This window comes from Xenopus tropicalis, chromosome 1 (genome assembly GCF_000004195.4).
Source record: "Xenopus tropicalis strain Nigerian chromosome 1, UCB_Xtro_10.0, whole genome shotgun sequence".
NCBI lineage: Eukaryota > Metazoa > Chordata > Amphibia > Anura > Pipidae > Xenopus > Xenopus tropicalis.
Window position 1 is genome coordinate 25838226 of NC_030677.2, and position 27671 is coordinate 25865896.

The window sequence follows — 27671 nt, forward strand, 5'->3', positions numbered from 1 at the left end:
TTTATTGAATCCCCATGTTTAACCAGCCTTGGCGGTTTCTGTAGATGAAAGGGCTTATGTGGTGGCAGGTTGGCAAAGCTAATGCCATTCGCAGTAATTTGCTTGCAGCTGTTATCAAAAGGGATAAGAAGTTGATCAAAGCTGCCAAAAAGTAGGATCAGAAAGTCGACATTTTAGACCCAGTGAACCATATGGGAAGGGAGAAATAACTCAGTAAAACTAAACTTCCAATACACACAGAAATATAGTAAAATGCTTAGTTGCAGGACTGTGAAAACAAACATTGCAGTGTAACAGCATAGTAATCAAAAGCAGCCATGTATCTAGTGGTAGTGTAAGGATTTTGAATAGTTGCAAGGAATAATTATTATCTGAACAGAAAAATCCCCATACCTAAAGCTGGCCATACACGCACCGATAATATCGTGCAAAACCTCGTTTCGTACGATATTCGGTGCGTGTATGGCAAGTCCGCGAGTCGACCGATATCGCAGGAACCTGCTGATATCGGTCGACTCGCCGATCGGGCAGGTTAAAAGATTTTGATCGGGCACCATAGAAGGCGCCTGAGTAAAATCTGCCTTCAGGGCTGAATCGGCAGAAGGAGGTAGAAATCCTATTGTTTCTACCGCCTTATCTTCCGTTTCAGCTCTGAACGTTAGTGGCGGATTGTACGATCTTTCTTGCGACCGATGGTCGCACGAAAGATTGTAAATCACCGCGCGTGTGGCCACCTTTAAACCTGCAACAAATCATTTAAACATTAAATAAACCCAATAGGACTGTTTTGCACCAATATGGAGTCATGTGGCTTAGTTACCATCAAGGACAAGGGACTGTTTTACTGTTACAGAGAAAAATGAAATAGTTATAAAAAAGGAAAGGAAAATATGAAAAATTAAAAAATGAAGGTTGAAAAATAAGCAAGTTCCATTCTGACAGCCGAATGTTTTCTGAGCAGAATAATATCCTCATATCTATTAGTTACAGTGCGGTGGCTCCGGAAGGGACTTCTGAAGCCCAGCAGGTTGTACATATACAGAGAAATTCAATTTCACAATGCCAGTTCAGATTTTGTTGGAGGATGGTGATCACTTTGCTATTACATTTGGGGAAGCGGTTGCACTTGGCTTAAAACTTACATTCGGAACAAAGCTGGCAGTGAGCGATTTGTCCAAAACGGCATCCCAGTTAATGTCCGAGAGGTGTGGCGAGCTCTGCATGTCCGACAGACTTGAATACCGGCAATCTGGGTCCTTAGTAAGGAGCTGTAATATAATAGCATATGAAAGCTACAATTAATCCTGAAAACTGGTATTTACACAGTTTAGACCAATCAATTATGGAATTAGAAAAGAGTAAATACTTTTGTAATGATTTGAATCCTTCTATCCCATAATAGGCTTTGGCAAGCCATCAGCCCTCCGGATCTTGTTGAGCAAGACACAACCTCCCACTAATAGCTAAAGGTGGGGAGTCCTTCCTTGAACATGTGCAGATTGCCCATAGCTGCCCATTAAGTGCAGGAGTTGGTTTCCCATGTAGAATGTCCCCACTCGCAGTTATTCCATGTATCATTGTAATCAGTCAATGCCTTCGATCAATTTTAAATACATTTTTAAAAAATTTAGCTTTTTTAAAACTTGGGATACTTTGGCCACATTGACCAAGCCTGGGCCCCAGTTCCTTCAAGGTCTGGCCTAATCCTTGGGAAAGCCCACCCTTCATCTCATTATAGAGACTCTTCCCAAGAGAAAAAGGCTGCACCATTGCTTTGTACCTTGGAGCTATAACTGTTCGAAAATTATCCAGACCTAAAACAGCACAAGTTTATTGATATATTTTACCAAATATAACTGATTTTTTGCCTGGGTATAACCAACTTTTGTAGGTTTTGAAACCAATAAAAGCATTAGAAGTTTCACAGAGCTAAACCAGCTTTTAGCCAATTATAGCATGAGGACCAAAATAACCAATTTTTAGCTGCAATAGGAACAGCAACAAATTGGGTGAAATATACCTTCATACTGTGCCTTGTTCTTGCATAGAAATGTTTCATGGGCACAGTCAATAACTTGGCTAATTTGAAGCAAAGCACAAAGCTTCCATGACTTTGATTTGGTTATGTTGACAGGTATACAGTATATACCTGGAAGGAATTTCAACCAGTCCAACCCGCTAACTAATAACTTTTAATGGTATTTTCCAGTTCCCATCATAACGACCATTATTTTCTCTTCTGAATCAATAAGGTATCTGTAAATGGGCAAAACATACAGAACTTGGCAGAGGCTCAGCAGATAAGTGTTATATTTATATGTTATATTTAGCTTTTAATGTACATTTAGGGTGAGTTTGGTAGATGCTTGGTATATAAATGCTACATTTATGCTCATCTGTAACCTCTTACTGTACATTATATACCACAGCCGGGATGCACAAACATTACAGGAAGGTATAAAATGAGCTTCTACATTTACAGCATAAAGTAGCGCAGCAAGCTAGCCTGTGCTTTTAGAGGTCAAATAAATTAAGCAATTTGCTCCCCAGCAGTTCCGTTTAATAGAGAATATCCCAGCAAGTGGCTGTTTTATTACATTAAACTCAATTTTATATACTAATAGACTTGATCACTGTTGCTCATTACTATCAGCAAAAACAAAAATCCAAGGGCACACTTTAAAAAATGGCAACTACTCTACAGTGAACTACAGTATTTTTAGAACATTAAACACTTACGTTTCTCGTTTAAGACAAAATGAGGATTTTGTGCCACGAATATACTGTACATGCTGTTCTGCAAAAAGGTGTGATAAATGTATCATTCCTATGGCCCTGCCCCATGTGGGAAAGCTTTAGGAATTAGAGTTCTTTAGTATCCTCACCAAGCTCTCTCAGCATGTAGACTTACTGTTAGATATGAAAAAGCTGGAATTCCTAACACATACAGCATGGCTTCTAAAGAACTTATGGTGAAGAAACTTCTATTATGCCTTGGTGCACAGCATCAAGTTAATGGGGGCTAATATAGGTCTCCATGTCCTAGCAAGGCATTTAAGGCCAGGGCTATAAGGAAAGAAAAGCTACTGGATGTGGCAACTTATGTATGTATGTATAGAGCTGAAGCTTCAATGAAAGTATTGCCGGCTAAGCTTGCAGTTTTAATTTCATGGAACACATGGCATTTATTCAACTGGCACTTTTAAGCAAAAGGAGAAGCAAGCCAAGCTCAGAAGTGGAAACTTATTAGTTTAATAAAAACTGGCTTTAATTTCGGGTGAGAAATGATTGGCAGTTTACTCAGGAAACTTTGGAGACAAGTATCCCTGGCGATGTTGCCTTTAGCAACCAATCAGATCTTTGCTTTTGTTTTTTAACTTGCAGGTTACCAGTCAAATCTAATTGCAAATAGGTTGCTATGGGCAACATCACTGGTTAATTAATACGCCAATGTGTACCTAAAGCATTAGCCATGTTTCAGCAGCCAACTAACTACTATAGGCTTCTATTTTGTTTGTAGTCCTATTGTAAGATATCAGAACCATGGTCTAGAATCCCCCTGGCCCGACCGATACCATAAATCTTTTCAAGCATAAGCATTCCCATGTATTAAATACAAATGTGCTGCACAATTTGGGGTACAGTGATCCATTAAACCCTTTAATCTCATTTCTGTTTCTCACAGCCATGTTCAAGATGCTACAAAGGCCGTGCATATTGGGGACTACTTGAGTGTCAGGAAATCTGGAACCATGCAGGTCAAGGCGAAGGTATTCCAGGTCTCCTGTGTAATGACAAATTGCTAATACAGTAGATTTGCAGGTTGATATTACATTTGTATGAGAATATGAATAAACTGATATTACCTTTTTCAGCAATGCCACCATGTCTTTGCCCCAAGTGGACGAATAATGGACTCTTTCTATTTTAAACATATTTAGGATATCATCGATTGGCGTCGTTGAGTGGATTTCATAAGGCCTCTGTGAGAAATGGAAATATTTTTGTATTAAAGGACAACTAAAGCCACAACACAATTTATATATATTGGCAGTAAGACTGAAGGGCAATAACAATTTCCAGGAACAGTAAACTATGTAGAACAAGTTCTCACCCATCCCACATATCATTTTCGTTGTATTAGCACCCAACAGAGTGCTATCCAATGTCCTAGTGTAAGGTTATCTGGCAGATTTCTCAGTAGTCCTCTGCCTCACCACCAGACATGCTCAATGACTGCTTAATGACATCTGCATAGTTCTTCACATATTCAAACCTCTCTCTGATTGTTGACTTCGCCAAAACACTGCCTGCTTCTGAGCTTGTCTTGTGTCCTGAACTGTCTTTGTCTCCTGTTCTTGCCATTGTCCCTTTCCTGTAGTTCTGTGCTACTCCCAGTGCATTAACACTAACAATATATACATATATTGGGCCAGGATTTTAGGTGACCTCTAAACAAACAAATAAACAAAACACAAATGAGCCACCTGAATAACAAAAGTACATTAAAAAGCAAGCACAAGCAAATATATTTCCAGCTCTGTAGGAAACAATTGAATGCAACTGTTTTCTCCAGGCAATAAAGAAATTTCACACTGTAAAGGTCCCCATACACGGGCCAATTATAGCTGCCGATATGGGTCCCTTGGACCGATTTGGCAGCTTATCGGCCCGTGTAGGGGCAGAACCAAGGGGCATGCCCGACCGATATCTGGCCTGAAATTTACCAGATCTCGATCGGCCTGGTTAGAAAATCCAGTCGGATCAGGGACCGCATCGGCACATTGATGCGGTCCCTGAACCGACTGCCCCATTGCCGCGTGTAGAATTCGATCATTTGACCCATAGGTGGGGATATCGGGTGAAGATCTGCTTGCTTGGCGACCAAAACTTGCTTGCCCATAGCATCCAATCAGATATTTGCTTTTTTTTTCTAACTTGTAGGTGACTGTTCAAATCCAATTGCTGATTGGTTGCTATGATCAACATCACCGGTGATGTTTGTATCCAGTGTTAAAAAATACACCCCAAAGAGAAGTGAGCTTTAGTGGTTGAGGATTTGGACAGTGGTATAGGAAACCCAACAATCTTGCAGCTGATAGGTTTATAGCAATAGACTACTTCCAACCATTCCAGTCCTGCTCCTAACCGTTCCAAGTCCAGTCTATTCGTTTCAATGCTTGTGTTGCAGTCATATGTGGGCCCTGCAGGGCACTTTCTGCGAGCCCCTTTGGCCTTTGCCTTGGGCAAGTCATTTAAACTTGCATAGTTTACAGCAGAGATCCCCAACCAATGGCTCAGGAGAAACATGTTGCTCACCAACCCCATGGATGTTGCTCCCAGTGGCCTCAAAGCAGGTGCTTATTTTTGAATTCCTGGCAAGTTTTGGTTTCATAAAAACCAGGTGTACCCCCAAACAGAGCCTCCTGTAGGCTGCCAGTCCCCAAAGGGGCTACCAATAGTTAATCAAAGCCCTTATTTGGCACCACCAGGAACTTTTTGCTTGCTTGTGTTGCTCTTCATCTTTTTTTTTAATTCAGCTCAAGGATAAAAAAGGTTGGCCATCCCTGGTTTACAGGAATAATATTATGTGAGCGATTTGAGTCTCTGCAAGAATTTAAAATGCATTTAATATGCTAGAGAGATTCCTAACTTTCTCTGCATGCTTTCATACCTAGTTCCTATCTTTCTTCGCTCTGACTTATACAGCTACTGATGGAATCAATTATTTGGATTAACTTGGATTTTGCTGAGAGGCGAAGTGGCACTTTGCAAAAGACATTCCAATTCTAGCACTCACGCACATAATACAAGATTTACTGCTTTATATTCCATTTCTGGTCAACTGTTATCTGTATTCTGCGCACACATTCAAAGCCGGACAAAATAACGATGAATATTATCAGTGAAATGCAAGTAGGGGAAGTAGAGGACTTGCTCATTTATCAGGAATCCAAGTCATTATCTTAACGATGTAAACAAACTCATCAAATTCTGACAGTTTATAATTTTTTATAGCTGCCTTGTATTTGTAATTAACACTGTACCTGGGTTATTTGCTGCTATATTACAATAACTCTCTCATTATTTCAGAAAACAGAACGAGTAACCTGCATTCCAAAAGGCCCCCAACGCATTTAATTTGCATATCAACAGTGACAGATCTGTGCTGTAATTAAAGAAGCAGCTTGGAATGGTGAAAGTAGGTCATGGTCTCCACCATCTTGCAGTAAAATAGATGCTGGATTTCATACATGTTTATTTTCTTCCATATTGTTGGTGCAAGGATACAATAAAAGAGGAATTGATAGCAGAGTATGTCCCTATTTAGGTAGGAAGGTAAAGGTAGGAGGAACCTTCTTGTTTCACTTTGGTACAAGCTCAAGGGTAGTTTACTAAGACTCTACTAGTGATGTAGTTTCACCACCATGTATGACAAGTAGGACAAATATTTACAAGGCTATGGGGAGTCTAAAAACCTTTTTGGATCTCCCTCAGGATCAAATGTGGGTGTCTGTCAGGAGTCTCTGGTAGCAAAGGCACAAGGGAAAATCTGGGATGAATTAATAAGGATTATCTATTGCACTAGTGCTAGCTCCACCAGAAACTATAGCTACAATACAATATTTGGTGGTGGAGCCTGATGGTAAAGTTACCAGTACAGTTCCCTGAAGCATGTAGGAAAGTTATCCAGTAGTTCCCAGGTAAGGTTGTGCCAATGCCTGTGGTTGTGTGAACTACTGCATTGCTGTTGAGCCCCACGGTTATGTATGTTCCTTTGCATGTTTGCTTAGAAACCTGTGCCAACTGTATTCTGGGTCTTCCGTTTAGGAGTAATCTTACCATTACACAAGTTCCCATGGTGCAGAGCCAGAAAATCTTCTTTATTTGACCCTATTTAATAATTATTTCTGATCATAGTTTAGTGAGCTCACAGATTGTGGTGCTGATTTCCAAGAATGTTGTCTATGCCCTTTGTCTCGGTGCAGTGTTTGCAAACACATTACGAGGTGCTGCTCGTATTTATTGATAAGACGGGGCAAACTCTTCAACTAATAATAAAAAATACATAAACAACTCCTAGTTTTAATTCAAGGTATAACTTTTCATACTCTTTAAACCAACAGTTCTTGAAAGATACATTGGGGTGGCTGGATGCTGAATGGAAATATCAATTGCAAATTCTTACCCAACCTCTCAGGAGTTCATATGCTGTGATTCCCAATGACCACCAGTCTACAGGGTACGAGTATCCAGGCCCAGCCTCCAGGAAAGACTGAAACACCTCTGGAGCTGAAACATTAAATTTACAGATCAGCATATCAGGAATAATGCATTAAAGAAATAGGAAACATGACAATTTGTTTGGGAGAAACCAATGACCAAAAAAACAGCCCTGAGTTTGAATCATACTAAATGTACCTGTGTATAATAAACAAGGGCCATAAACACCCAATAGATGATATCCTTTTAAACGGTACTTAGTGGTGTCATCACATATAATCAGTGCTGAGTGATGTCATTTGTGTCACTTGTATCACAAAAAATGCACCCCCTATTTAAAGTCGCATAGTGCCTTTATATGGTCATCCTTATGTTTTACAGTAGGGAATCCACTATTCAGTATAACGTTACTGTCTAACTATTCCGCTTACAATCTATACTGCACATTTACATAGCACTTTACAGAGATTATCCTGCAACAATATGTCCATCTAGGACAAACACTTGCTCAAAGTATTCCTAAATTCTACCAGAAGAAGGTAAAAAAAAATGTAGCTGCCTTCATTTTCCCCCAGAAGTTGAAAAAAATGTAATGTTACCCTTTAGAGGCCTGCCTTCAGCCTGCATCTTCTAAATCCCACAATTCCCTGCACATGTGAAGTTAATAAGGAAAGGAACCTCACAGTGCAATGCATTGTGGGTAATGTAGATCCTGCATGCTGTCTGTAAGTTGTGGAGAAGTTGTTACAATTTGTAACATCAATGCTTTAGTCCCTCCTACCTTGCCAGGATTTTAAATGATGCAGAAAGAAAATAATTGTTTTGCAGCTGGATTTCATCAAGTTCAACCATAATGCCTATATATAACCTGCCTAACTACTAGTTGATCCAGAGGAAGGCAAAAAACCCCATCTGAAGCCTCTCTAATTTGCCACAGAGGGGAAAAAATTCCTTCCTGACTCCAAGATGGCAATCGGACCAGTCCCTGGATCAACTAGTACTAAGAGCTATCTCCCCTACCCCTGTATTCCCTCACTTGTACTGAGAGCTATCTCCCATACCCCTGTATTCCCTCACTTGTACTGAGAGCTATCTCCCCTACCCCTGTATTCCCTCACTTGTACTGAGAGCTATCTCCCATAACCCTGTATTCCCTCACTTGTACTGAGAGCTATCCCCCCTACCCCTGTATTCCCTCACTTGTACTGAGAGCTATCCCCCCTACCCCTGTATTCCCTCACTTGTACTGAGAGCTATCCCCCCTACCCCTGTATTCCCTCACTTGTACTGAGAGCTATCCCCCCTACCCCTGTATTCCCTCACTTGTACTGAGAGCTATCTCCCATACCCCTGTATTCCCTCACTTGTACTGAGAGCTATCTCCCATACCCCTGTATTCCCTCACTTGTACTGAGAGCTATCTCCCATACCTCTGTATTCCCTCACTTGTACTGAGAGCTATCTCCCCTACCCCTGTATTCCCTCACTTGTACTGAGAGCTATCTCCCATAACCCTGTATTCCCTCACTTGTACTGAGAGCTATCTCCCCTACCCCTGTATTCCCTCACTTGTACTGAGAGCTATCTCCCCTACCCCTGTATTCCCTCACTTGTACTAAGAGCTATCTCCCATAACCCTGTATTCCCTCACTTGTACTGAGAGCTATCTCCCATAACCCTGTATTCCCTCACTTGTACTGAGAGCTATCTCCCATACCCCTGTATTCCCTCACTTGTACTAAGAGCTATCTCCCATAACCCTGTATTCCCTCACTTGTACTGAGAGCTATCTCCCATAACCCTGTATTCCCTCACTTGTACTGAGAGCTATCTCCCCTACCCCTGTATTCCCTCACTTGTACTGAGAGCTATCTCCCATACCCCTGTATTCCCTCACTTGCTAAGAATCCATCCAGCCCCTTCTTAAAGTTATATAATGTATCAGCCAGCACGACTGATTCGGGGAGGGAATTCCAGAACCTCACAGCTCTCACTGTAAAAAATCCTTTCCGAATGTTTAAATGGAACCTCCCTTCTTCTAAACGGAGTGGGTGCCCTCGTGTCCGTTGGAAGGACCTACTGGTAAATAAAACTACATGAGACTATGGCCATGTTGCCTTGGAATATAAGGTATTGTTATCATTTAAGCTCTGGTTGATAAATATTCACAATGATATATACTATAGGCATAACTGGGATTGAGAGTCCTTGAGAGTGAGCCTGTACAGTACATATAACAGAATTTGGATTTTAATTTTTTAGTTTAATATGCCAGGGGTCTTAAATAAAGGCTAGGCAATTACTGATGGGCTGAGTTAGGCCATATTATACCTGTTATAGCGAGAGATCCTTTAGAGAATGAATTTACTCTGTAAGTTTAACGTTAATAAAATGGATCTCTTGAATCATTACTGTATATTTATGGCCTCACAGAATTGTCTCCTATCCTCATTCTGAATGTTTTTTGAAACCTACTATGTCTACTGAAATAATGGGCGGCCTTGGCTCTCTCAACAAATGTCCACATTACTGGCTAAACACAGTACCAGTGCCGTAATAGGAAACGGCATGTGTTTGAAGAATCAATAGAGCATTTTAAAAGAGAAGGAAAGGTAAAAACCATACCTCCCAACATTTTGAAAATGGAAAGACTGACAAAAAGAAATACTGCGCATAGCATGGTGAAATTTTTTTGTCCACGCCCATTTTTGCAACCACACCCCCTAAATACCACTCCCATTTGACTAAATTTGGCAGGTTAAAAATTTGAACACATTTCTGGGGGTTTTGGGGTCTTGTTTTATGTGTTATTACAGTTTGGTTAAAAAAAAGTTGAAATTGCCCTTTAGGCTGCAAGACCCCCAAGTCCCCCAAGAGACCTGTTTAGCTTATTAGTTACAATTGTATCTCAGTGCAGAGGGGGGGCTTTTTACCTTTCTGGGCTCTCTGCCCACTTGTTTAATTAAATGTGAGAAACAATGTATCTAAGTGCAGCTGAAGCTTTTTGGGTTCTCTGCCAAAAGCTATGTTTTAATTAAATTTGTATCTTTTTTAGCTCAGTGCAGGAGATCAAAGGGAAATGAGGGGCTTTTTAGTAAGAATCCGGGACTGTGGGTTGAGCTGGCCAAAGAGGGACTGTCCCACAGTTGGGACAGTTGGGAACTATGGTAAAAACTAAGTAACCTTTATCAGAAAAGTCTATGTAAATACAGCCATAAGCACTCACAGATAGAGTCCTCTATCAAAAGAAACACAGGATTTCAGGTATCTGACTTCCTCTCTTCTTCATTCCTTCATTCTCATCCTCTCCTCCTTCATTCCTGGGCCAGAGTCAGCACAGCTCTCTTCTCTCCTGCTCCCCCCTCCCATAAGAATTCATAAAACTCACTTCCCCCTCCCTTAGGAATGTGTAATCTGAGTATTAGGTACTACAGCTATACGGCAGGAAGCTATGAAGACCAAGCTAAAATGGCAGCTGCTATCTTAAACAAACAAAAAAAGCTTCTAGGGCTCTTTACTCAGGTATGGTAAAGCTTTCTGCAGAATAAATATAGCGTTCTAGGTGGCACTAATGTGGCAAATCTATTGGCAGTAAAATGCCAAAATGACTATCCTTCTCCTTTAAGAAGAAATGGCTTCACAATTTCTAGCTTAAAATATGCTAACAGTTATAACTCCAAGGGAAACTAAAAGCCAGGTTCTAAGTACCTGACTATTCATTAGATCACTTTTCATTTAACCTGCAGTAACTGCTTTCAATTATCTCATGATGTGGCTTGCTGGGAAGGTCCCTATCTTCATCAATTACTCAATGTGAGTTGCACTAAACTCTTTCAGCATTCAGTTCTGCCATTTAATAGCAACCCTCTCTAGAGCTCTGGATTATTTATGGCCTTCTGGGGGTTAAATGCATTTCTAAACCCAGCTAGCTTGATATATTTATAAATATTTTTACATCCATCCTCATATTACCTATTGAATGGAGCACTCGACCATAGAGCTCAAACGGCAATTCATTCCTGACATGTAATCATGTGAACTGCCATTCAGTCTCTCTTGATAACAGTCATAAAAGGCTGATGGCATTGACACGTACAGGTAAAACTGTCAGCGCTCTGACACAGGGGTCCTGCGAAAAGCAAGCCAGTCAATCTGAAGGCGTTAAACGCTAATAAAGGGACGACACGTTATAAATAAGAGTTTTCTGTTGCCTGGAAAGGGGTAATTAAAATAATGTATGGGATATATTTTTTGATCATTCACTGCTAAACACGTGGCTTGACTTGGAGGTCCTAAAAAGAGGGAGCAAAGGACTTTGCTATAATGAAACTTTTCTTTTGAAACCTCCTGTAGAAAAGGCCCATTATCATTTTTTATGGAGAATAAATAAATTAGACTCTCTAGAGCAGTGGAGAGTTCAAACTCCCATTGAAGGTTCAACCTTAGAGTAAAGTCCCCCTTGAAGGTCCAAACTTTTGTTCAGGGCCCCCATAGGAAAGGAAAACTATACCCCCAAACAATGTATAGCTATTTATACAGCTCTTATATTAAACTCTGTTTCATCTAAATAAACCATTTTCATAAAAATATACTTTTTTAGTAGTATGTGCTATTGGGTAATCCTAAATAGAAAATTGCCATTTTAAGCACTAAGGGCCGCCCCTGGAATCATAGGATTCACAGTGCACACAAACAAGCCAAGGCACACATACATGCTAGGCCCCATCAGCCAATGAATGGGCAGAGTTCTGCTTTTTACTCCCACACTACTTCCTGTTACAGTTAGAGCTGCATTATTTCCTGTCAGCTGATCTCTGAGGGAGCACACAGCCCATCACTAAATGGCGGCTCAAGGGAAAAAATATATAAAATGGCAATATTTACTGATATATTCCAGTTTTATAAGATTCTTTAAGAGCCCACTTAATATAATATAAACTATATGTTGGATAAGTATTCAATCTGGGGGTATAGTTTTCCGTTCATTCATGAAATTGGTACAGGTATAGGCATATATTGGTGTACCAGACTTTCAGCCAAAGTTCCAAGAATATCTAAAATTTCAAATACACAGTCACCCTAATCTCACTTTCTTGCTGGGCTTTCAGGCATATCTAGGAAAGCAAATGGCCATTCTTTAATGCTAAATAGCCTGCAGGTTGAGCCCACCTTGTGACTGCTCCAGGTTGCTCCAGAGGGGCCAACCCCACACTTTGGGGAACACTACCCTAGACGCCTGCGTACCTCAAGTACCAGCGGGCTGAATTGCAGTTTAATTTTACCTTTAATGTCCAAATCGTATTAAACCACCATCAATGCTCTCAGCGTGTTATAAAAGTTACTTTTTATACCTGTTCAATCAGTCCTTCTCCTGTCTCTCTGACCAGTTTTCTGAAGGGATGGGAGTGGTCTATTTTGAACCTGAAACACTCAGAACTTCCTATATGCTTCCATCGTCTTACCATCGTCATACTTTTTCCCTATTGGACCAAATCGGTGGTTGCTTGTGCACTCTAACCAGTTGCATAAGGGTTAATTTCTCCCTTCCAATGGCATTATGTTAGATGTGCAGCACTCTCACAGGCACAGGAAGCAGCGTCAGACTGACAAGAGACACAGCCAATAGGAGATAATTCTGCTGCCAGCACTATGTGTGACATCATAAGGAAGTAAAAAAGCAACTGTAGTGTTTATAGGGGTCACTGACCCCCCAGCACAGGGTCTGTGCAGAAGGGATGGATTAGCGGAGGGATGATTCTGAATTGAAAATCTCTTCAGTTGCTCATTTTTTGTTAACTATATTTATGGAAAAGATTGTTCTATTAATGTGAACTGTTAGATTTGTGAATGTTATGTTGTACAAGGGCGAACAAGCCCTTTAAAGGGGAGGCACATTCCGTGTCATTGCCTGATGGTACCTAATGGCACCTTGGGAAGTGCTAAGTACCTTGAGAAACACTCCAGGGATCCCTTTCCTTCAACCTTCATATAACACAAAGGCATCTTTGGTGATTTGTCTCTGCTGGCCCATGCAAGACACCTCTATGTTCCAAAATATAGAAACAGGGTCAGATTGGGGGGTGCAGGGCCCACCGGGGCTCCTGCCCCAGGAGCCCTGCAGGTGTCCCCGCTGGCTGCGTCCCCTAACCCTGCCCCCCCACTGCAGGGGCCCCCCTAACCCCCCGCAGGGTCCCCCACCCGACGTTCTCCCCTGAGCGCACGTAAATTTAATGCGTCAGGGGAGGAACGGTCGGGCAGGGGGAGTGCTGCAAGGGTCGCATCTGGTTCGACCGTGTATAGACATGGGTGTACCTGGTGACTATCAGCGATCACATCTTACCTACATGTGCAATAAAATGTTCCTTCATTCATGCACAATCCCACTGAGCATATAACTGATGTTATTGGCAAGCTGTGATTGTCAGTATCATTAATCATCATCTGTTAAATCAGACGAGCATATGTTGCACATAAAAACAAAATGACTGGAAAATAAAGGTCAGTGCGGCATCACGAAAAAAAAAGTGGGAAAAAAAAGCCGAGATCACTTTCTTTTAATTTCCATTCTATATTCAACCAACTGTGCCACCCATCTCTAAAAATCAAGGGCATAGTCCTGTCAAAAAGATATAAACAGCCCCAACCTGCAAATCAAATGATTCACTCTGGTCTCACAGCGTGTTATCTGAATTTTAAAAGGCCTCTGCTGTTTTATGATTTCAATCAATAGCGTTGCCCTAGAAAGGAATCCCATGGCACCATTCGCAGACCTTGACCTTTTCCCAACAACAAATGGCTGAAGAGTTTCTGACTCAATAATATTAACAAAAAAAGAAGTTCCCTTTCAATATGGCCAGGAACTGCGTAGTAACAAAAGGCTTCTCTGCAACAAAAAAAGGGGTATCTGACATTATAAAAGTCACAGTAAGTCTTCTGTTCTGCCTTTTAAAGGGAAACTAACATTATAATACTAAATCCACAGACATGTAGAGGATGTTTATTATATTTGCTTCTTACATCGCTGATTTACTAATAAGGCACAATGTTAGGTGGTTGCCCTACTGTTTTGCTGTATAAGGTCCAAGGCAGTGCACCCATTGTACAGAAGCATGTTTGTAAATGTTCCCTGTAGTCTATTATTTGTTTCATAAACCATTTCCCTGCCAGGGTCGGACTGGGCTGGCGGGAAAAACCCAGTGGGCCACCCCCTCATGGGCCCTGCCAACCAAGACCCGAGTCCCACTTCTTCTGCTCCCTGCTGTCCTCTTTCGGACAAAGTATAAGGTGAAGTGTAAGGTACGCCCACGGGGGGGGGGGGGGGAGGGGCTGGTGGTGGGGGAGTGGGCAGGCAGGCAGACAGCAAAGTCTGAAGTCCAGGATTCTTATTAAAAAGTCACCAATTTCTCTTTGAACTCCTGCACTGAACGCCAAAAAAGATACAAAGTTTCTCAAACTTAATTAGATAAGGAGGCTTTTGGCAGAGCCCAGAATATTCAACTCCTGCTTTTTTTGTAACTAATAAGCTAAACAGGTCTCTAGGGGGAACTTAGACTTGCAGCTTAAAGGAACAGTAACACCAAAAAAATAACAGAGCTTTAAAGTAATAAAAATATAATGCACTGTTGCCCTGCACTGGTAAAATTGGTGTGTTTGCTACAGTAACACTACTATAATTTATATAATAAGCTGCTGTGTAGCAATGGGGGCAGCCATTCATGCTGGAAAAAAGGAGAAAAGGCACAGGTTACATAGCAGATAACAGATAAGTTCTGTAGAATACAATAGTGTTTTATCTGTTATCTGCTATGTAACCTGTGCCTTTTCTCCTTTTTTCCAGCATGAATGGCTGCCCCCATGGCTACACAGCAGCTTATTTATATAAATTATAGTAGACTTTCTGAAGTAAACACACAACTTTTACCAGTGCAGGGCAGCAGCACATTATATTTTAGTTTGTTTTATACACTTTTATTTTTTGGTGTTACTGTTCCTTTAAGGGTCAATTTTACCTTCATTAGTAAAACTGTAATAACACATAAAACAAGACCCCAAAATCCCCAGAAACTTTAGACAACCTGCTAAATTTTGTAAAATGGAAGTAGTATTTAGTGGATGTGGTCACAAAAATGAGTGTGGTCAAAAAATTTCACTGCACCCCTCCCCCCCCCCCCGCCACACACACTTTTTGCATTTTTCAAATGTTGGGAGGTATGCAGGACAGCCCTTCTGAAAACCTGGCTATCCGAGGCAAAACTGGATGGGTGGCAACCTTAGTCAGAACCTGGGGTAGGCAGAGCAGGCTCCTAGGGGAGTGCAATTTTTTTGGGGGTGGAAATAATGCTTTCTTCGAAACCCACTCTGCACAGGTAACTGGGCATGTGGGGCCTGGTGCAAGCGGTGGCTGCGGCAAATTATAGTGGGATGGGGAGTTTAACGGCTGGGTATGGCAGGGGCGTTGGAGATAGAGGTCTGCTTTTTAGAGGCCTTGGAAACCCCAGCAGGACCAGGGCCCACTGAGTTTTTCCTAGTAGGTTGTTGGCCCAGTCTGACCATATTTTCCTGCTGAAAAGGAAAGGACCCTCCTCTAAACTGTTGCCATATAGCAGGAAGCAAAGAATTGCCAAAGAGTGTCATTTTATGATGTGGTGGCACCTGTGTCAGCAATGATGAGTGTGGTTAAAATAGCCAATTACAATAATTAGAAGGTCCAAACTACTTTTCACCATATAGTGTATCTCTACTGAACTGCATGCTAGGGGTGCGCTCGGCATTCTGAGTAAGGATTAATTATATTTTAGTTGGGATCAAGTACAAGGTACTGTTTTATTATTACAGAGAAAAGGGAATCATTTAACCATTAAATAAACCCAATAGGGCTGTTCTGCCCCCAATAAGGGGTAATTATATCTTAGTTGGGATCAAGTACAGGTACTGTTTTATTATTACAGAGAAAAGGGAATCATTTAACCATTAAATAAACCCAATAGGGCTGTTCTGCCCCAATAAGGGGTAATTATATCTTAGTTGGGATCAAGTACAGGTACTGTTTTATTATTACAGAGAAAAGGGAATCATTTAACCATTAAATAAACCCAATAGGGCTGTTCTGCCCCCAATAAGGATTCATTATATCTTAGTTGGGATCAAGTACAGGTGCTGTTTTATTATTACAGAGAAAAAGGAAATCATTTTTAAAAATGTGAATTATTTGATTAAAATGGAGTCTATGGGATGGGATGGTTCTTTCCGTAATTCAGAACTTTCTGGATAATGGGTTTCCGGATAAGGGGTCTGATACCTGTACTGAGTCATGCTGCTTTTTACTAGTGCCAATTGTAAAGGCCAAGCAGTGAGTAACATGGCCTTTTGATCCTTGGTACATAGAATTAAAGTTTAGTGGGCCAAACAATCCTATTGGGTTTATGTAACGTTGAAAATATTTTTAGTAGACTTAAGGTATGGGGATCTAAATTATGGAGACCCAAGGTCCTGTGTATTCTGGATAACAGGTCTCATACCTGTACTAAATCAACATGCATATTGACCTAAATGTATGAAAGAGAGCAGCTGGATGTAGTCAGGTAGTATACATTTTATTCTATAAGCCTTACTGATCAAAATGTCTTTTTAATTATACTCTTTGAAAGCGAATAGCTAAAAATAGCAGCCATATGTGTTCTCTGCTAATCTCACTTGGAGGCAAGTAACTTTGCATACTCAGGCTGCACAGATGTGAAATATATTTTTGCTAGTTGTGCAAAAGCAGAGAGGCCAAGTCTTACATCTTGGCTTGGTATTTAGAAACAAAACATTTAGGAACAAATAAGGATTAATGCATACGTAGCTGTAAAATATGAGGGTATTAGAAGTCAACTAGGAGGCCCATAACTATATAAAGGCATGGCGCTGAAGGCTGGTGGTTTATTTAGGTCATGACGCCTATTATCCTAGATGCATTATTTCTTTGAATCCACAAAATTCAGTAAATCATGGCACTAAGCTCAACTTCTTCTGTTTTTGTAATAAAAGAATTGAGAATTGAGGCTGCCTGTCCTTGGCTCTGTTTTGTGTATAGATTCTAAGACTCTGGCACAATGGTGCTTGGGGCTAAGGCAGAGGCCTAACTAGGGGACCCTCCCAGCCTGACCCACTGCCGGGACATGTGCCGGGTTCATGATCTTAAGGATATTGAGAGTAAGAGGAGAGGAAGAGGAGGTACCAGTTACCTTGTGGAAATCAAGGAGCATTGTCCCGCCTGCCCTCCCGTGAGTACAAGCAGTGGTGGATCAGGCTGGGGAGGGGTTAGTTTATGCTGTCACAGCTTGAGGTAGGAATGCTTGCTGGAAGGTGAAGGCTAAGCCCCAGTTTTGGCACATGGGTGTCAAAAGGTGGATGGTAACCTCCTCGGACAAGGGTCCCAGGAGAGTAGTGGATTCTGGTTGCCTGCTCTCACTTGCCCACCTGAAGCTGCTGCGGAAGGTGCCCGGCATGGCAGGCAGCCATGGTTTGTGGTTTGGAGTGGGCAAGCATTCCAATGGGCATAACATGGATGGTTATTGTTATTGAAAAATGTTGATCATTTTATAAATTATTTTGTATTTATTTATTTACATATTTTCTGTTAATAAAGCTGTGGCCTGTTGTGAGCACTATCTGGCAGACTGGCATTCAGCTGCTCACAGCCAATCACTTTCTGATAAACAGACACAGGTATCAGTTCCATCCATTAGAAATCTGCCCTTCTCTGATTGGAGAATGTATGGCGAATCCCAATCATAAAGCAAGATATGCAAAGATAAATAATCTCACGAGGATTCCCCTTTAGCCAAGCATAAAATGTCGATAACTTCTTCAGACATAAAACAAAACAACAGAAAAATTGGCAAAAACATTTATACTGTAAGAACAAACCAAATATTTTCATTTAAATTACAAAAAAGAAGCATTGCCTGTCCTTCCTTTACTCGTGAGCATAAAATTGATGTCCCCCCGTATTCAGAAATCAAAACTCAGCAAAACCAGTTCATAATGTGATACATGGGCAGCTGCAGGGAAATGCCGTGTTTGCTAAATATAAAAGCTGACCTGGGAGAATGCAGTATGAATATTCTAACATGAGCAGAATGTGTGTATTAAGCTTGTAATGATAATGTAAGCCAGTCCTTGGGCACTGGTAGATATATGTGCAATCACATGACCCAGTTTGGTCCCTGCACTCAAACGGTACAATGTAATCTTGTCCGGCCCTTCAGTATAATTGGATCTTGCGAAGGCAGAGACAATAAATCCTCCTGTCTGGAGAGGAACCGGCAGATAGCTAAGGAAATGAATCCTCAATGTATATGAGTAGAACAAGAATTCGTCAGTCTGTACAGAAATAGCTACAAACTAGACAGAATTAGAATAAGGGGTTCCCTGCCGATGCAGGAAGCTGAGACACCATATGGGGGAACAATGACTATGCTATTGTAGGGACTAGAGTTAAAGGGGAACTCCGGCATTGTTTTACTTTTACTTTGGGCGACTTGGTGACGTGTATGTCTTTCCACCGGCGATTTACATTGTTCTCATTGGAAATACATTTGCAGGAGATTAGTCGCCAGTGGTAGAGAAGATTGTGGGTGACTAATTTCCCTGTGTGACATTGCCTTTAGGATCCATTATATTGCTTTCTTAAATTAATGCACCCCATTTGTTTGCCATCAGTTTTAGTTTTTTTCTGTATCAATTCTTTGTAAAAAAAAAAAAAAAAGGTTACAGTGCCCTGTCACTATAGCAACCATTCAGAAGTGAATTCTTAATGGTCTAGTGTAGTTAGAATATTGGCATGGCTGTCAGCAGTCAGCAGGCTAGGACATATTTCCGAACCAAAATTTGTTAAAGAGCCCCACACAACACAAAAACTCCTAAAATACCTATGACTGTAATCTGTAAAGTATGAATAAATACCATTTTATATGCTGAAATCCAGCTGCAAACCAGCTCTTCTCTTTCTGCATCATTTGAAGTACTGGCAGGGGAGGAGAGACTAAAACATTGATGTTACAAATTGTAACAACTTCTCCACACCTTACAGACAGCATGCAGGAACTGCATAACCCACAATGCATTGCACTGTGATATTCCTTTCTTCTTGGCGTCACGTGCTGGGAATTGTGGGATTTGGAGGATGCAGGCTGAGGACAGTCAAACTCAAAGTAGTCAGCCAGATCAGCAGGGGAACAGGGGGCAGGGCTTGGGGAACTGTTCTAAACCATATTATTACATTAAAAACCATAAAAAGGGCCCTGAGGGGACAACACTTCTAGTAAAAGTTGGGGAACAGGGACCCTATGAACGGTGTTTAGTCAGTTACAGGAGTAGCATTTGTCATAGTACATTCTAGGAACAAAAGATGGTAAGGCAAGCTAGAATGGGTGGGTTTGTACTCCATAAGGATTGATAGTTGGAGATAGCTCTTCCTAAGGCTTATCTGGCCTAAAGTGATGGGTCCACAGTACTGAAGAGGGATTTAGGCTAAGGGGCATATTTATTATGCTGTGTAAAACTAATTAGCCGAAAAAAAGCTGTAAAAAGCTGTGTAAAATAAATGGAAAAGATCGCCATCTGAACGCCGGATATTATGCCGGATATTACGCAGTTATTTTCCATAAGTTCCGGTGGAAGAAAAAAAAGCGTAAAACAATTACGCCGGTTTTACGCCGTTTTTACGCCATTTTTACATGGCGAAGCCTGGCGATGTGTGCCGAATTTTCTCGCCGTTTATTACACAGCATAATAAATATGCCCCTTAGTGTATTACTCCCTGAGCCATTTCTGCTGGACTGGATCTGAAGCACAAGGTGGTTGCTTTATAAATGTGTCTTCAACCCTACCAAGCTTTCATCATCAAGAAGTCACAGAACCTTGCCCTACCTATGACTGACAACACCCTCTCCCCTTAGCGAGGGCCCATCTGGGTAACAGTGCCTAGTGTGACCCATGTTCTACCATCACAAGCTGGACAAGAGCTTTTTAGCTAAGATTGGGTCACACTATTGTACTTTTTCTCTCAGCATATCCCTTACAGCTGCAGGGGGTGGAATGCTGCAGATATAAGCAGTATAATAAAAGATGGCGGGTTGCAGGTTTGTCACATGATCTAATTTCAGTAATATATTGAAAAACAAATCTAAAAATAAAAAAGTTTACAACATATTTGTCCTGTTGGGTAACTTCTGTGGTACCAAAGTCCAGAATTTTTCTGACCTATGTGGTGAAAGGCTGCTAATGGAAGCAAATGTTATTGTGTTATCAACACCTAGTTTTTAAACCACACCCCCTTAAAGCCATGTTACCACACTCACCTTTAAGGCCAAACTGCTAGAGACTGACTCCCCAACATTAAATGGAAAAGTAACTTCTAGCATCATATTACACTGACTGTCCAACATTAAATGGCACAGTTACGTCCAGCATCAAATGGTACTGACCACGCAATATTTAATTGCAAACTAGCATCCAGCATTGAATAAAAGAATAACCAGAGTAACCAGATTCAGTGACCCCCCAAAAAAACACACTTATCTATGATATTCAATCTTTCATTAAATCACCCAGCAAATGATTGTGTGAGTGAGGAAAATATAAGGTTAATGGTATTAAGGTCTGACTGCTGCTACTTGTCTCCTTGATCAACACACAGCTACCCGCCACTGATAACTTCCTTGAATGGGAGGTACAATGGGTTTCCTCACAATTAGCGACCTGTTTATCAAAATGTGTGAAAAGTTTCTCTAACAATATCTGCCGAAATTGAATTGCCACCGCTGAATGGATTACTGATTTTTCAACCCTATGTAACTAACTATGATTAAAATAATGATCAGTGATCGGGCAGGGGTGCTCCGGCCATGAGGCAAAAAGCCTCTCCTGGTAACTGAAATGCTTTTATTAAATTAGAATTCTTCTAATGCAGAGGCCACAGTTGCACTAGCAATGCTGCCCCCCTTGCCCTTCTCCATAGCTGTAAAGTTGAACATGGAGGTGTGGGGGTGGCATCCCTTTAGCCACCTCAGGGCACCAGTGGGGGCTGAAAAGCCAATGCAATCAGGTGCCATTTATTTTTCACTGCTTTTTACAGCATTTTCTGCTGTAAATAATTTTACATAGCATGATAAATATGCCCCTTAGTGTTCAAAAATGTTCCAGTGTCTAGTGTTCCAGCAAAAATCTCCTGACTACAAAGTAAATAGAATGCAATCCATTGAGTGACGCAGCAATTATCAAACTCCATCCCATGTTTCCTATAGTAACAGCAATTAAAATGCTTTGTGCTATAGCATTAATATTTATTATAAAATGTAGTTTCACAGACTGATACAGTATTATGGGACAGAGCTTCAGGGACAAGTCAGGTGGGAATTAGTTAAGCAAACCATATCCTTTTTTTATCAGTTTGCTCATTCATCCGCACTTTTCCTATGATGGTTTTGAAGGTTCAAGGATCTTCACATCTTAACTATGTCATCTAATCCTTAGCCAGGGGGCCCGAACAATTAAAAGAACCTTATTTAACCCCTCAAGATGGTTTCCAATCTGGGGAAAGTTCTGGTCATTTGTTGACCTCACCAAATGATGGATGTTTATGGCTGACCAAAGGATGATCAATGGCTCAGACGTGTAGTCCCATCAGCTGCACATTTGTGCTCTAATATTAGAAAGTTGCACACAGCTTAGACTGTGGCTATTTTGGTCTAATGTTGCTGCAGTTCATTTATCATTTGTCCTCCAAAGCAGCTATTTTTATCGACTTGTTTCCCTCCACTGGTGAAATCTAGGGCAGCCTGTATCATCTGCATATATTGTGCGTTTACAGTGATTTTGTGCCCAGCAGCAGTATAAATACAGTACATGAAATAAGCAAAGGAACAATAATGTGATTGTCACAGTGTACAGAGAGCAATACAACAATATTCTGTACTTACCCATGTACGGCTTTGTTCCAGCCATTGATGAAGCTTTTTCCGATCCTTTTACAATTGTGGCTATGTTAAAGTCAGTTATGTGAACATGTCCTAGAAAAACAGTGAAAATAGTTTTAGTAGAAGAAACAGGCCCATCCATTTAGCTATACAATCTAATAAAAATCAGCATAGGGCACATGGCCAAGAGACTGCTGTGTGTTTCCTATGGATTTGTCTGATAAAATATTATATTTATATAATATTATATTATATTTATTTTCCTTTTGTGTTTTCCCTCTAGTTGCTATGAACATGTTGCAGTTTTACTCTTGTCTAAAGTGCCATTTCTCAGGTTGGATAGCCACAATCTTCCTTGTCAACGCTATACCCCTCCATAGCCCTTCTCCTATTGGTTTTTAGTCCCCTTACAAGGAGCCAGAAAGGGGTTTTGTCTATATATGCATACGTCATGATATGAATGTACAGGGGGATGTGCACAGCCAAATGAGGTCTTAAAGAAAGTCTCTATAGTAGAGCCAACTCTGTAAGTTTCATCATTATAGAGAGATGCCATAAATCTGTTCCAGCACAGGTTTTCCCAATGTATTAATCATGTATTCCCATGTATTAATCCCATGTATTAATCATCATTTTTGCAGCAAAATCTGACTTTATACTGACCAAATTGTTTTGCATGGCTACCTGTCTAAAACATGAGCACACTAGAGAAAAGGTACTGAAGACAGCAGTCTAACATTTTGCATTTCAGTTTGAACATATGAAGACCCTGCTTCTATGCAGACTCCCATTATATATAAAATAAAACTGATGTACCAATGGCACAGGTGTTTTTAAGCTATATCTTGCAGGTGGTGCCACAGGGGGCGCCACAGGCCCACCCAGATATGAAGTGTAATGGTTATCATCACTACTACCTACAACTACTGCTGATTGCCACCTGAGCCTCCTTAAACATGAGCACAAATATGCACAATTAAAAGTCTCTTTGGAGAATAAGCAATGCCAATTTGTATTTATAATTAAAAGTGTAGATTCATATTTTTTCAGGGTATACGTTCCACACGATATTTGTAAAATATAGTATACACAACCTCAGTCCATTTATTTATATGGCAATACTGTAGCTAAGAAATTAATACAAAAGGGCCAATTATTAAAGGAGACATATCCTATAAAAATGATGAATGTACCAGGGAATTATACTCCTCTAGATATAGAAGGATTGTGCTTAAAAAGTTGTGTTTCTGACTGATTTATTGAGAAATTCCACAAAACCCCCACTAGCCCCGCCCATCTGTGCCACTTCCTGCTGGCTGAATTCTCTGGATGAGCTGGGGAGCCGGCGGCCCTCCATACCCTGCACTGTAGGATAGGAACCAATCAGCAGCTAGGCTGACCTGATAGGGAACTGAAGCCTCTCTGTGCTTGTGTGAGTGCAGGGCTGTGATTGGCTCTCCCCCTCCTACTGTGCATCTGGCAGGGACCGTTAGGACACGCCCACTCTCCATTTCACACTGGAGGGAGAAGTGAGAGGATCTATAGGGAGCTCCAATAAAGGGGCCATTTTTACAGAGAGAATTTATTTTTAGCACAAAGTGAAACCAGCACCGGATATTATTCATAATTGCCTACAAAATTAGCGTTGCTCCCCATTTATCCAATATGTCTCCTTTAAGCTTACTGGAAAGACAATAAACAAGAAGCAACAATGGAGCATCCCAAGGCTTGTGATATCATTGGCATTTATACCGCTGAGTTGCAGCAATCTGACCGTAATTGTCTCTTTATAAGCCTTCACAATGGAGTCTTAAGTTGGCCATACACCAGTAGATATAAGCTGCCAAGTTCTTTAGACAGATTCAGCAGCTTATCTTCCCATGTATGGGGCCCCCCAAAGGGCCTCTCCAATCGATATCTGGCTGCAAATTAGGAAGGTGTGGATCGAACAGGTTTGATTTTCCCATCGGATCGGGGACTGCATAGTAATTAGCCAGTTGTAGTTAGCCCCATATTGCCCACCTTAGGTGAGCATATTTGGAGAAGATCTGCTCATTTGTTGACCTCTCCAAACGTGCAGATTTTAATGTGTGTGACCACCATAAGGTATAAGTTTGCCCTTGATAAGAGCAGGCTATTCCTGTGTGACCTTGCAAAACTATTCTTTATTTATTACATTTTCCTCTGCTTCAGACATGACTGAACCCAGAAAGCCTCCAGGGTAACAAAGCAAGAGATGGCTTTTTGCTGTGGAATCTGTAATGAGTTGAGGATTATAAAGTTCATTTATGAACGCAAGTGCAAAGTGCTAAAGTGCATTCAAAATTGTGCTTGATTGAGTGTTATTCACAAAGGGGCTAGCTCCTATATGTGTTCTTTACAACTTGTGTGCAGCCTGCTCAATTGCATCCAGGGGCACAACTACAGAGGAAACAGACCCTTCCACTGCAGGGGGACCCAGGGGTAGAGGAGGCCCCATGTAGCCCTAATTAATAAAAAATTTCAATACATATTGCTAAAAGGGGTCAGCCTTCAGACTTTTGAGGGCCTAAAAATTAATTTGCTGTGGCCGAGTAATATTTAGTTACACAAGTTGCACCAAATTCTTATTTTTTGGATCCTAATTAAACCCACAATTCCGAAGCTCGGTGCTCTTTCTTTCTCCTGACAACTTTCTTGACAACAGCATGGTCAGAAACTAACCAACAGGTGGTGCTCTTGTAACAAAAGGCATTCATATTAACAGTACTTTATCCCTTAATATCTTGGAATTGAAAAAAAAATTATGAATTCAAATTGTAAAAGTGATTAGAACAGCACTCTCATAAATTTTACATTCACATATTTTTTGTTTATTTATCCTTTATGAGTTACTGGAGCACACCTTGATGTGCAGAAGTGGTGGGCCCTTAACTAGGAGGGCGGGGGGCAAGGGTGTGACCAGAGTGGTGGGGACCATTGCTTGGGTGTCCCGGTGGGCACTGAATTTGTGTTCCTATGCCTTCTAATTGTAAAATAAATTGTGCATTAACATTGGCAAATATGTTGTTTTTAACCTAGTGATTCCTGCTGTAGTTGTTTCCTATTTGGCAACAGGTGGTTAAATGTTTGCATTCAACTGGAATTTTTTTTTAAATAAAACAAAAATCAGTGCATTTTCTCTTTAATTCTAATTTAAATGGAAGCCCTGGCTGCAGTAACTTTTAACAACAAGCTTGAAACTTGCCTGTGACCTTCTGGCGCTTGAATTTGAAGAATGCAATCTGGGACTGTAATTCAGCATGTTTACAAACACTGGGAAAATGCAGCCTCACTGATTATTGTAGGGTGAGCCCACGACCTTGTAGCTGAATGTGATTCAATCTAAGAGACAGACCGGCGCACAGAATATCCAGACGCATGCAGGAAAGCTATACATTTAATTAACTGTAGTTTTGGAATAGTCCATAATTTCTATCTGCAAAGATGTAGGCTGTAAATATATATATATATATATATATATATATATACACAGGTATAGGACCCCTTATCCAGAAACCCCTTATCCAAAAAGTTCCGAATTATGGAAAGGCTCTCCCATAGACTCCATTTTAATTAAATAATTCACATTTTTAAAAATGGTTTCCTTTTTCTCTGTAATAATAAAACAGTACTTGTACTTGATCCCAACTAAGATATAATTACCCCTTATTGGGGGCAGAACAGCCCTATTGGGTTTATTTAATGGTTAAATGATTCCCTTTTCTCTGTAATAATAAAACAGTACCTGTACTTGATCCCAACTAAGATATAATTACCCCTTATTGGGGGCAGAACAACCCTATGGGGTTTATTTCATGGTTAAATGATTCCTTTTTCTCTGTAATAATAAAACAGTACCTGTACTTGATCCCAACTAAGATATAATTACCCCTTATTGGGGGCAGAACAGCCCTATTGGGTTTATTTAATGGTTAAATGATTCCCTTTTCTCTGTAATAATAAAACAGTACCTTGTACTTGATCCCAACTAAGATAAAATTAGTAATAATAAAATAATAAAATAATGCTGATTGGAGGCAAAATAATCCTATTGGGTTTAATTACTGTTTAAATTATTTTTTTTGCAGACTTACGATAGGAGTTCTGAATTACGGAAAGACCCCTTATCCAGAAAACCCCATGTCCTGAGCATTCTGGATAATGGGTCCCATACCTGTAGATAGCCACAGATACCTACCAGTTGCTACGCAGAAACTTCACTTTGTCTGTGTCCCTGATTTATTTTCAACTCTGAGTTACACCCAGGCATGCCCGAGCTAGGGGTAAGTAGGGTTGCCACCTGGATGGTATTTGACCAGCCTAGCTTGTACATCACCAGGTAGGGCTGGCACCGGTATTACAAATTTACAAGCAATCTACTTGCTGGTGAATTGTAATGGCCTATAAATCCCTTCCTTTCCTTACCCTCTCGACTGCTGATCACCCTTTATAACCATGGGCCCACCTCTGCCTCGCCTATAACCCCACCCATTTGGTCCATTTTTCCACCCATTTACCGGCCCTATCAGTCTTTCCAATTTTCCCTGGCCCCTTAAATCATAGCCCCACCCCAAATGACATCACATCCTGTCCTCCAACCCACAGGCTGATATTAGGAACGCGATTAGCGCCTCCGCAATGTTGTGCCATAGGCATGTGTTTCTTTGCCTTCCCCTAGTTCCAGGCCTGCTTGCTAGTCGTATGATATCAAATAGGAGCTGGCTAAGAAGTATTTTTAGATATTAAACCCACATAGCATTCTCAGGCTAGATTTATTCTCCATTTTTTCCCTGAACAAAAAAACAAACACCAACGCACTAAAATAGAAAATAACTCAACTCACCGTGTTCATCCAGTAAGATATTATCCGGTTTAATATCCCTGAAAAAGAGAAATAATGTTTTATTTTAGCTCTAACACTCAATTCTCACCACCATAAAATCAGGCTGCAGACCATGATATATAAGAGTGTAAATCAAATAACCATGAATATATGATAAAGTTGCTTGTGAAAATAAACCTCCCTAATAGCAGGTATAATTATAGCAGGTATTCCTAGGCTTGGTTAAACATTTGCAAAATGACATTATAATTCAGTTTCTGATGGCACGTCACGCATATACTGTAAATAGCAATTTCTATATTATGACCTAACTGAGCCTTTTTTTATGGTACATGCAACTGTGTGTTTACTTCCCCAGCTAGAGACTATATATTACACACTGACAAGTAAAATGTATTTGAAATTGTTAGAACGAAAATGCCTGATAGAGACTGAAGCAAAGTGTCATAAATTGCGCCAAGGAGAGGAATTTATGATGAAAGTTACAGATTTTTTACCAGTGCACCTTTCCAGATTTGCAATTATCTCTAGGTACAAAGTGTAGGGGTAAAATGTATCACTGCTTCTTGTTTTTTAATGTCAGTAAGGAAAGTCATAATCACTGGGGGGTGACATTTTGT

The 27671-nt window shown here is 40.7% G+C and overlaps 1 protein-coding gene across 1 annotated transcript in view; it reads right to left on the reverse strand.

Moving 5' to 3' along the window:
* The window catches only part of stk32b (serine/threonine kinase 32B), a 115414-nt gene that overhangs the window by 27183 nt on the left and 60560 nt on the right, over positions 1 to 27671 (reverse strand). The window contains exons 5-9 of the mRNA XM_002939053.3: positions 27052 to 27089; positions 22191 to 22280; positions 7190 to 7293; positions 3867 to 3983; positions 1143 to 1268 (exon numbers count right to left, since the gene is read on the reverse strand). Of these exons, the coding sequence (XP_002939099.2) occupies positions 1143 to 1268; positions 3867 to 3983; positions 7190 to 7293; positions 22191 to 22280; positions 27052 to 27089 (475 nt within the window). The remainder of the gene's footprint in view (positions 1 to 1142; positions 1269 to 3866; positions 3984 to 7189; positions 7294 to 22190; positions 22281 to 27051; positions 27090 to 27671) is intronic.